The 11,839-nt window shown below is 40.1% G+C and overlaps 1 protein-coding gene across 1 annotated transcript; it reads right to left on the minus strand.

Moving 5' to 3' along the window:
• Window positions 1–2,156: 2,156 nt before the first annotated feature.
• lmod2b (leiomodin 2 (cardiac) b) lies at window positions 2,157–10,524 on the minus strand. Its single transcript, XM_042511724.2, has 6 exons — window positions 9,881–10,524; window positions 8,224–8,682; window positions 7,094–7,354; window positions 6,752–6,967; window positions 5,661–6,113; window positions 2,157–2,561 (listed from the first exon to the last, which is right to left on the minus strand). Exons 1-6 carry the CDS (start codon window positions 10,154–10,156, stop codon window positions 2,535–2,537), a joined length of 1,692 nt encoding a protein of 563 aa, XP_042367658.2. The 5' UTR covers window positions 10,157–10,524; the 3' UTR covers window positions 2,157–2,534.
• Window positions 10,525–11,839: the final 1,315 nt, after the last annotated feature.

Below are 11,839 nucleotides of genomic sequence, written 5' to 3' on the forward strand. Positions count from 1 at the left end.
AAATGTTATCTATAGCATTTCCCACACATACCATAACTTTTAGACTAAAGAATATATTTTACCAAGCTTAAAGGTAACTATTATATATGTGCTAAGACTTGCCTGACTGGCCAAGTAAAAAAACAATAATGTTAAAAAATGAAAAACAAAGCTTAATTCATACACATCTAGTTTTGAGGAATCTACTTTCCCACATTAATTTTTTTACGTGCCCCTATACAATTTTTTTTGTTTAGCATTTATCCAAAACAAAAACTAAATGAAATTGTCGTGTTTAATTATATTATGCAGAACAAGGACACAATCTGTTATAGATGCAAAGCAATACAGACAACATGTGTAACTCTTTTTTTTTTTTTTACCACTTGTGCGATCAGGCATGTAAGTTGCTAGATTTTCTTGCCCGCTGTGGCATTTTACTGCCCCGGGCATTCAGGCAATCCTTATTGTTGAGTCATGCAAAGTAATAGTGTCATTGCATTATATTAAAATTGAAGGATTATTTTTGAAAGGTCCCAGGTGCTGCATTCAAGTGCTCAAATATCATCAACATGGAAGCCTAAAAAATAATCTATGCATGCAGTTAATAACTGACAATTTTTCCATACCAATCTGGCAAATTTGAAGATGATTTTTTGTTTTGTACAATGCTGAGATGAATGGATTGCCTTTAAAGTGTCAAATCACTGTAGAAACTAATATACTTTGAAAAAATGGTTTGCCATTGTGTAATTTGTAGTTTTCTCGCTGTTGCCACCCTTGAGCCCCTGACCGTGTCGTCTTCTAACAGCTGCACTGTGGATTTACGAGTCAGGGAGCTCTTCCAAGACACATAAACAAATGCAGGACCAGGATTAGAATTGTAATAGCTCACATCCCTCAGTCTCTTGCTTTCGCTCCCCCCCCGCCCTCACATGCTCTTGGTTTCTCCTTGCCAACCGGTAAACTCCGTCTCTGTCCCAGTCTATCATGTCAATATGTCTTTCTTGAGCCAGCATCCTTATCTCCTAACTGGCTAAATCTGTTTCTTCTTGGGTCATGTTCATCTATTGAAATCCCAATAACTATCAATAAACAACCCCTAATAACCCCAAATCATTTTTACAAACTGTACCTGTGGCTTTTAATGGGATGGTTAACGCCAAAAGGCAGACGTACATCTAAAAATCTCAACAGCAATCTCTTTTCTAATCCACAGACCTTGTGGTGAGCAATTTCATGTAGGAACTATTTTTTTCGTGCTAAGGAGGGCGCCATTTATGTTTACATCTTGTGATGTCATGAGCAGGAGTCTCTTGAGTTGATGCATGCCTCCTTCTGCGCAGTGATTTGGTCGACAGGTGTACTTTGGTAGAAAGAAAATAGTTCCTACATGAATATGCTCATAACAAAGCATATGAATTATCTTGAGTGAGTGGGCCATGATTTCTGGAAAGAGAGATTGCGGTTAAGTTTTTCGGAGGGTTTTTTTTGTTGATTTGAGCACCACAAGCTTGTTGCCATCTAGTTCCATTACATTGGAGAGATGGCAGACATCTCTACGGCTGATATATCCAAAAATTTCCAACTCACACCAAAACAATCTACATTAAAAAATAGCACTACAAGTAAGAGGGAAAAAATGTATTTTTGATTTAAAGTTGAACTGTCCCTTTAGCTTGAAACGTTAACCTGGTTTTTCGGGCGAGTTTATGTAAAATTATGTCTTTATGGAGAGAAAATGTAACACATTGCTGTTGAAAATGAAAAGTTGAATCCATTAGTAAAGCCAGTAGCTTGTGGTGGCTAATGTTAACAAACTTTGGTTAGATATTGCCCTGAAACAGACATCAGTTCTTTTCAAAGGTCTCTTCTGTGATGTCAGTGGCACTAGCAGTGAGCATCTCTTTTCCCCTTTGCTTGTCAAGCATTGTGAATTGTTCAAACCAAGTGCGCCAGAGCCCTGCTCTAATACGCGCTGACTGGCGTGGGTGTCTTGTGAGTGTGTCGGATCGGGAATATGCATCAGCGGTGCTTGACCAGTAAGATGACTCACTGATTAAAACAGTGCCTGTGTGCGCTTGTTATGCTGCTGAATCACAGCGTGACCCTTTTTCTTTCAAATGAAACTCATCCAGTAACCAAAGAATAAGAAAACAGTCATATACAGTGACAGGTACTATTGTAAACACCAAATGGCTATATTTAGAAATGAACACATGATTCAACCAACAACAGACCGTATTTACAATTTTACAAGAAAACAGTGAATTAGAAAACGTAATGGTAAACAGCTCAGTCAACTCATTTCAAAATTGAAATACAAATAAAAATTAAAATCTCCAATTATGCTTAAATACTTTTTTTAAAAAAAACTTGTAAAGCTAATATTGCAGTGCAAATTTCCAGTATAGTTTTCTTTCTTATGAGTAAGAATTCAGTTTTTGCTTTGTCAGCAATCCCAACATCTTGTGCTTTCATCACTCGGTCTTAATCAGTGGGGAGACGCCATGGTTTCCATGGCAATGGAGAGACCTCTTTTACTTCTTTTTGTATTATCGTAGATGATGTGGGACTTCCACCTGGAGAATGACAGAATGCTTTGTCAGTCTTAAATACAGACCGTGAGGCAGTGATGCTCTTTCAGGATTTCGATGGTGGCAGCAAAGATGGGAGTGAGATGAATGGACATGAGTCAGTGGTCGTGACTGAGAAACATCAGAAAGTTAGAAATGATGATTTCTGAGTCATGGGTACAAAGATGTAGTTTTCAAACCACATTTTGCATGAATGGCCTTGTTTCATTATAAGGGGTAAATCTAATTTACAGTGAGTCATGTTTCTGGTTGCTGACAGTGTACACTATCCAGACTGCAACTTTCTATGAAATTTTCATGTTGCAAACTTAGTAAAAGGAGGATTGTCGGTTATTTTTTGTAAAGAAGCTTGCCAGCAAAGGTTAAAGTAAGTCTCATTTGGCTTTTTTCCTCGCTATATTTGTGCTTTTTCGGCACTGTGTCTTTTGGATCCCTGCAGCTTATGGTCTGGAAACTGGTCGCTACTTTTTTATAAAGCCCCAAACTCACCTGAGCGCTGTGGGGGCAAACACACCCATAAACGTCCCAAACACAGAAAATATTAACAAAACAAGAAAATGCAGGCAGAGGGCACATAAATACACCACCACACTGTTCTACGGGGTCGTAACTAACAATTTAAAGGGATTTCTTCTGTATGAGTCAATATTTTTTAGAAAAATCCTTAATAGTATACTGTTAAAAATGTTCACACAATTTAGATAAATGATTATACACAGGGTTCTTGTGGATCCTAAAAAATACCTTATCCTAATGCCTTTTCAGAATTTAGGTTCATAAAGAGTCTCGGGGTGATGCCTTGTTGTAAAAGAAATATCTCTCCACGGGGTCCACTTAGTTAAATGTGGTAGTCGGTTACACCTCAGTCCAGCTCTCCAGTCTTATTTTCCGTAATGTTTCGATTAGTTCTGCACAGACCTCCTGCTCCCGAGAGCATAGCGAGATTAAAGAAGCGCAGGACAGATGGTGCTCAGCTAAAGACAGTTGGCCTTCAGGGTTCAGAGAAGACACAAAGCCCTCTCTTATTTATGATAGTTGCAAGAATCTGGATAATAATGTTTTTTAAGGAGCCACTGACAGCATGTGGCATAAAGTAGAGGAGCTGACTTTTATATTGGTGATGCTCAGCTGGAGTTAAAAAGGTTTACTGGACTGTTGGAAGTGGATAAAAGGTTGATGTACTGTAGGTTTGATGTTTCTTAATGTGGAGAATAAACTGTATCCTCCTCTGTGAGTGCAAGAAGGACTTTACACAGTGTTTTCAAAATGAACAATTCCAAGCAAGAGAGCATTCACTTATAATTTATAAGCAAATTGTTGAATTTAAAATCAAAAGATTTTTATTCAAAACAGTTTTATCTAAAAATACGGCGTAACAGAGGGGAGATTTATGAGATCAAATCATGAGATTTTACATATGATTGTTGTATTGAAAATATCCTTATTAGCATTGTGAAGTTGATTTTAAACATAAAGTGTAGCTGTAATGTGCATTTTGTAAATTTTCTCTGTTAAAACAAGCATTACATTTTATTTTAAAAATGTATACATTTTTGGAAAGCACGAGCTAAATGAGATGTTATCATTCTTTATAAACTCGCAAATCTGGACATTGCATCAAGTCCATGCGTAATGTCTCGGTGGTGCCAACAGATGAAGCGTTAGAGAGCTGTTTTTGTTGGATGTGTGTCGTTGGTTGGTAACGTGTCATATCTGCCTTTATCAAAGCTCCACAGAACAGTTTCTATATATACTTTGTCTAAGTGGCAGGAATTTCACAGCTAGGAGACCCCGCCATCTGAGGGCAGAGCTGATTTTCCACTCTAACAATGTAACAAGCTGTGCTGAAGCTTCAGCCAAAGAATTACTTCACACTCTCTCCGATAGAAAAAACTAAGGTCGGATGCTTTAATTTCCTTTAAAAAAGTAGCAAATTAAACAAGATAAGTGAATGCTCTCGTATTTGTTTGCCTCATTGGCTTTATTTTTCTCTTTATCCTATCTTCCTTCTCAGAATAAGAGCACTTGACAGTCTTGGCTGACATTATTATTGGCTATATGCTGGCTTTTTTCTCTGGCAGTCAAAGCATTGTGATCATAGCACAGTGCTGGTTGGTGGTAAGTGGCCTTTTGCCAGCCTTCAGTATCTCAATGTGGAGAAAAATACATATCATGACTCAGACACTGCTGACTCTGTGTCACCTCATCTAAATTAAACTTCCTACTTGTTCAGTTTGCATGTAGAGGCAGTTCTGCATTAAGTAGATTACTTTACTGCTTGTGTAGGAAGAGTGTTTTTGCCACTTAATACATTTCTGCATAATCCACCTTTAATCTGATACAGTACTTTGGGGACAACACCACTGTTTACAAAATTGGAAATAAAAAACAAATGTGTGAATGCGGAAAGCTAAACGAAATTGCAAAACCTTGCTGCAAATGCGAAAATATGACTTCCCTTTAAAATGTAAAAGCCCAATTGCATTATACTACACTACTGAGAAATCTTTATGTTGAAATGTAAAATGTTTTTAGTATTACCTGAAGAAGCTAGGAGCTGAAATACAGTGCTAGGAAAAGTGCACAGTAAACTTTATTGCCAAAGGTGGAATTAGAATTTAAAATAAACAGCTGAAAAGAGAAATGCGTACTTTATAAAGCAAAAAACAAAATTTGAGTGAAAGTATTGATGTCTGCAAGTTGCATAACATTTTGACATTTGAGTGGTTTCTGTAGCTGCAAGTATGCAGAAGGAGTATTCAATCAAAAATGTACACAAGAATTATAATTACTTTGTGACCTGTTTTAACATTTACTGAAGGCTGTAGATAAAAGTATAGAGTAAAGTAAAATTTCAAAGTTAAGTAAGATTTGAAGTTTTTTTCGACTTCCGGCATGTACTGAAAATTTGAAGAAAAGAAACTTTAAATTTTATTACATTATTACATTACCATACAAGGGCTTTTATTTTGAAAATCCAGCTTTGCTGAATCAGCATTCGCACAGAGAACAGCGAATATAAATCCATCCAATGATGAAACAGAATTTAAACATCCCTATTGTTGCACAAATCCTTTTACTCACCCGTCTCAGACTGCGGATGCTGCTGTTGCGAATGGACTCCATCAGCTGGTCGTGGGCCGACCTCATTGGCGTGGACGGCCTGCTGCTCTCCTCCACTCTCTTATCCATCGCCACGGGCCTCAGCGCGTTCTTCAGCTCCTTCAGAATGCTGGTTGTCTCGTCTTTCTCCGGCTCCTTCCCCTTCTTGCCCTTCTTACCTTTTGTCTTTTTCACCTTCTTGCCACCCGCCTCGTGCGCCTTGATGACCTCCGCGATCATCCTGGTGGGTTTCTTCTTCTCCCGTTGTGGGGGAGGCGGTGGAGGAGGAGGTGGTGGTGGAGGAGGCGGTGGAGGGGGAGGAGGAGGTGGAGCAGGAGGAGTCTGTTTTTTAGCCTGGTCACTCCTGGGGAGTTTGGGTGAGGACCAAGGAGATCCTCTGGGTGAGCTGTAAGGTGACGAACGAGGAGTTCCTTTCTATAGACGGAGAGAGGAAAACAGATTGTTACTGAGACATTTATAACGAGCAAAGGCTAATGTGCTCCCTTACACTGCAGCTGTAAACACCAAGAATTTGCATTCAAAGTGCTGGAACCTAATCTGGGAACCACACAAATCTGCAGGCTTGTGTTTTATTTGCTTCGTCAGATGCTTCTGGCCCCCTCCCATTCAGATTTCCATACGGCTTGGCCTGCTTTGGGCTAATTGTCAAACCAACAAAAAAAGTGGTTTGGATGCACTATGCATAAATGGCTTTTTATGTGTTTTTGTTTTTTGCTGTTGTTGTTTTTGTTATGTTTTGTTTTTTGCTTTCCAGACTTTCTAAAATCAATCAGAATATGACAAAAAAACAAACAAAAGAAAAACAGATTTGGGCTGGTAGCCTTATCACAGCCATTGATGCTGCACTATGACAGACAGTCGAAGCAGCTGATTTTGTCAGTTATCATTAGCATGGATTGTTAGCTGAAGAGCTTGTTATTGTTTGTCACAGAGATGGACTCTTTGAAAAGTTAAATGGAGAACAATTGCCGGTCACTGGTACACTGTGTGTCCAACCAGTTGGAAAATAACCTTTTTATCTGTCATGTCTTATAAAGGCGCCAATTATGTACCAGTGCAGTGGTTCTGGGATTCACAGCTCCTTCTGGCGCCCCCTGTTGGCCCTGCTGCTGCTGTCTCTGCTCCTGCAGCCGTTTCTGTCTCTGGCGATCCTGGTTCCTGGTGAGGATCCCCGTCATGCTCATCCTGGGACCAGGCAGGTTGAACTGGTAGCCCAGCTTGATTAAGGTGTAGTTTTCCCTCAGTATCTTCACCATCTCCATTTCTACCTGTGGGGGGAGTTTAAGGAGGCGAAACATTGTCACATCTGATTACGAAGAGAAGCTAACCAGCTTAAAGTCACTCTGTGAAGATTTTGTTTGAGACAAAATAGGAAGTGAGAGAGGAGGACTAACCTGTCCTCCACACATGTGTCTCTGGTTGTGGAACCGAAGCTCCGTTAGGGTGTTGTTTCCAGGAAGCGCTTGAACCAACGCCATCACGCCTTTCCCAGTCACATAATTAGACTCTATATTCAGACTGGTGATGGACGAGTTCTCCCTCAGCATCTTAGCGATGGCCAGAGCCACAGGGTCGTCGGCTCGGGTGTTTGCGAGGCTGAAGACCCGCACATGTGTGTTGGACCTCAGTGCTTCAGCAAATCGAATGAGGGTTTCCTAAAAAGTAAATTGTAATATTCTCAGCATGAACGCATAAAGCTCATCAACTGACCTGTTTTGAGACAAATAAACATATGAACCTTTTGAAACTGTGAAACAGGGACCTTAAAATATTATTTAATGCTAAAAAATATATAGTTTAAAGTGATCGTATCTTTTTGAGTGGGGTTATATGAGGTACTTATCCATAGTCACTGTGCAACCTATAGTAGATGCAGACAAGAGTACAGACATGGAGGCTAAGTAATGTATTGCTGTTGCTTACTGTTCTTCATAATTTAGTCTGATTTTGAAGAGCATGATTTAAAGACTTTATTACCCCATTGAAAAATGCTGAGGTGCACAGACAATCATCTATTGTACGTAATACACTGACTATGGATGAGTACCTCATTCAATCCCAAAAAAGTCTGACTCATTCCTTTAAGGACAACTGGGTAAGTCTTTTTTCTTGACACATCCCCCACCAGCCTAAAGACATTTTAACACTTTAATAAGACCAGTGTTTACCAAGTTGACAGAAAGGTCATCCTCTGCACCTAAATCTGAAATGAGTTAAGTAACACTCTCAGCTGCGTCTTACCAATGACTGAACCCCAAAATGATTGACATTTTTAGGAAACAGAAACCTGGTCAGTGGAGGAAACCCTGTTTTTGTCCTTTTTCCTGTCATAAAAAGTGGTTGTGCCAATTATGTAACTATGCTCCACTGCACAACCATGGCAGGATGCCTGGTTCCAAAAATAGGCCAGCATACTGTTTTGATGAGGTAGTGGAACTTCAACGGAAGTCTCTGTCAGTCTTTGTCAGTCTTTTTCCTCCTGTATTTACACCTTTTTCAAACCTTTAGCCGTCTGCACTCTTACCTGTGAGATGTCGTCGATGTTGTTGAGATTAACCTCTGTGAGTTCAGGGTCGTCACTAAGAGCTCGTTGGAGAGCTTCGTCGACGATGGTTGGATTTCCGGTTGCGTTTGGGTCGGCAGGTGGAGGGGGAGGAGTCAGTCTCATGGGCTCCACCCTCTGTGGCTTCAGCAGCATAAGAGTTTCGGCCCGTGACGTCAACACCCCAGAATCCTTTGAAGGTTCAGATCTTAATTTATTATCTTCTTCGTCCTCCTCTTCTTCCTCTTCCTCCTCTTCTGTTAAAGCTTCCTCCTCTTCCCCACTCTCCTCTTCTTCTTCAGCCTCCTCCTCCTCCTCTTGTTCTTCTTCTTCTTCTTCTTCTTCCTCCCTCTCTTTCTTTTTCTGTTCTTTCTCATTTTCAACATCTTTTTCATCCTCTTCACTGTTTTCTTCTGTCACACACTCCTCTTGTTCTTCATCCTGTATTTTGATAAAATCATTCAGTGCTTTAAATGCATGCTGTTATAATGAGTGTTTGCTTTTTCTTTTCTTTTTTTTGAAATAAAGAGTGTGTAAGATTTAGGGGGATTTAGTGACATCTAGTGGTGAGATTGCAGATTGCAATGAGCTGAAACTTCTTTCCGGTTAGATTTCCTGCAGTGTTCATTGTTCAGGAGGTTTTCACCGGGATCTGAATCACCCGAAGCACACACGAGTTAAACCAGTTAAAACACTGAAAAAAGCCAATTTCACATCACTAATCAGTGTTTCTTTAATGCCGTTCATATGTCATATCACGAGCCTCGTATATGCTGATGCGTCATTTCTCTGTTATCTTCCAGACTTTCAGAGGGTTTTTACCAGGAGCCCAATTATATGCCGAGGTCTCTTCCCCTCCAAAATAATTCGATATAGTGATTTAAACCAGTAAAAACACTGAAAAAAGCAGTTTCTCTGTTTTTATTTTTTTTATCGACACTGTTCACCCAGTACCTGCTTATTTGTGTCCATTTTTTCTCAATGATAACTTAATATTCAGAAGTTCAGGAGGTTTTTACCAGGAGCTGAATTTTCCACAGAAAATTCCCTACAAAAACAAACAAACCCAGTGATTTTAATTGCTGGAAACACTGAAAAAAAGGCACTCACATCACATTTTGCCTATGCTGTTTGGTTCATTGCATAGGTGCTACTAACTACCGTGGCTAACACGAAAATGCGAGAATGCAAATGGACCTTGTTTTATCTGTTCTGGGCCACTGTAGAAACATGGTGCAACATGGCAGGCACCATGTACAAGGACCCACATATGTAGATACAAATTGTTCACTCTAAGCAAACAAAAACCCAACTATTCTTATTTTCAGGTGATTTTTCATTGAATAAAACATATTTGCATGACATGCCATTTCTGCCAGTATATCTCCCTAAATCTTTCACAATGAACCTTTGAAAACATGTTCAACATGTTCATTGTTAAGCTATTTGGACGGTTCTTAAGACAACCAAAGAAGACGGAGGAATTTGTTATGATTTTCTTCTTTTACTTCAAACAGTTTCTTTTAGTATTTGTTTTCACTAACTTGTCTTTAGTTCCATCTAATACATCTTCAAACATGCTTCACCTCTGGCACATTCTGCAAATACCAAGCAAATCGAATTAAGTGCAGTTACTGACCGGTTTGGGACTTCCTCCACCTATCTCGTCCTCCAGCAATCTGCGTGTCTCATTTTCCCAATACTTCATCAGGGCCTCCCTGCTGAAGGTGCCCGTTGGGGTCTTGTCCGTCTGATCTCTCTGTCTGAGTCCTATGGGTACGTTGGCGTCGGGATCAATGTCCACTAGCTCCTTTTCCAACTCAGCCAGCTCCTCGGGGCTGAGGGAAGCCAAAAGCTCATCCTCATCAACATCCTCATATTTACTTAACTCTCGGCGGTACCCGAAACAGCTCATGGCTGAAGTGTGATAGCACAGAACCAGTCAGAATGAGTTTAAACTACCACAGAAAGACCGGTTCTTGAGTTGTTCTTAATTCTGTCTTGTTCCCCAAATTAAGATGGCATGTGGGATCCAACAAAAGACAAGGTCCACTGTGAGGTTGCTGGAGATCAACGGACATAAAGGGTCCGGTTGAGGTGATCCTTGCCGGGGGAATGTGTTTGGACGTCCCCACTCCAGTCTGATCCGGATCTGTCCTGGCCGCCCGTGTTGCTGTGAGGGACAGTCTATGTGTGTATGTGTCACTGTCCTCTCCTCTCTAATCTCGCCAGCTGCTGTTTGGGCCTTAAGAGAGGGATCAGAGGGGAACGTACCAAAGTGTGGGCCCCATGATGCAGCGTCTTTTTTGGGAGGCACCGCTCTGAGAGACAGAGCCACAAAAAGCATGTGAGCTCAGAGACTGCGGCCTGTCAACGTAGCAGTCTGTCACCACGGCCTGAGTGGCTTTGTTCGCAGCCAAAAAAGAGCAACTGGACCCAATGGAACAGAACGAAAGATAAACAGAGATAATGTATCTCTCACACAACGTCGCAGGCTCGATCTCTGCATGACTGTTGTTATTGTCAGTTGATCTGCATGGCTTTAAAACTCTCACAACATGGCAGAGGTACATATAGAGGGACAAAGACGGTAGCTTAGAGCTGAAAGGTTTATGGCTGTGACTTTTGTTGCAACACATAAAGGTTGTGTGACTTGTGGACTAAGGCATGGGCTGAGATAAGAAGAGTTTTTCTGTTTGATTAGTCTCGCGCTTTGTCTGACTTAACTTAACTAGATTTTGACATAAGATTTATAAACGAACACTTATGTACACTTGTAATGTGTATAAGAATTATCTTAATCAATCTTATTTGGTTTTTAGCCATGCGTCACAGTGAGGATATTAGCATGCTGCCATTCAACCAAAAATTCTAAATATATTTTTTTTCCTCTTATCTGTGGTGCTGTTTATCAATCTAGATTGTTTTGGTGTGAGCTGAGTGTTAGAGATATTGGCTGTAGAGATATCCGCCTTCTCTTCAATATAATGGCACGAGATGGCACTTGGCTTGTGATGCTTTAAGCACACCCCCCCCCCCAAAAAAAAATTTAAATTGCAAATGTGAAAAACTCAGAATCAATGTCTTTTTCTAGAAATCATGACCCTTTATATTAGCAGTTTCGTCTCGGAACAAATTGTATCACAAGTGCTGGATGGTTAAAGACAACCTGCTGTCATTTAAAATAGAAATTATACAAAAGAACTTCTCAGAAACGTCATTGGCAATAATAGGTTTCGAAACATCTTAATTTAAAATCAGTCTTTACCAATATGCAAATTGGCCATTTTTACATTTTTAACCTCCAAGACAAACGTACATCTCTATATAAACATGTTCATCAGTATTTTTTTTACTTTTTTCATCTTCAGCTTATCAAAAATACCACAAAATACTACCACAGTCACAGTCCTCTTCATACTGGACACACGTGGATGCATCTACTGCTAGCTCACCTTGTACCACTGAGCTTCCTAAAATTACAGCTCAGCCACCATTAATGTTTACATCTCACTGTCACAAGCCTCTCGTCCAAGAGTAAATGCAGGCTTCCTTCTGTGTGGTGATATGGTTGGCGGGTGTAGTTCAGTAGAAAGAA

This window comes from Plectropomus leopardus, chromosome 22 (assembly GCF_026936395.1).
Source record: "Plectropomus leopardus strain MGB_pleo_1.0 chromosome 22, ASM2693639v1, whole genome shotgun sequence".
Lineage (NCBI taxonomy): Eukaryota > Metazoa > Chordata > Actinopteri > Perciformes > Serranidae > Plectropomus > Plectropomus leopardus.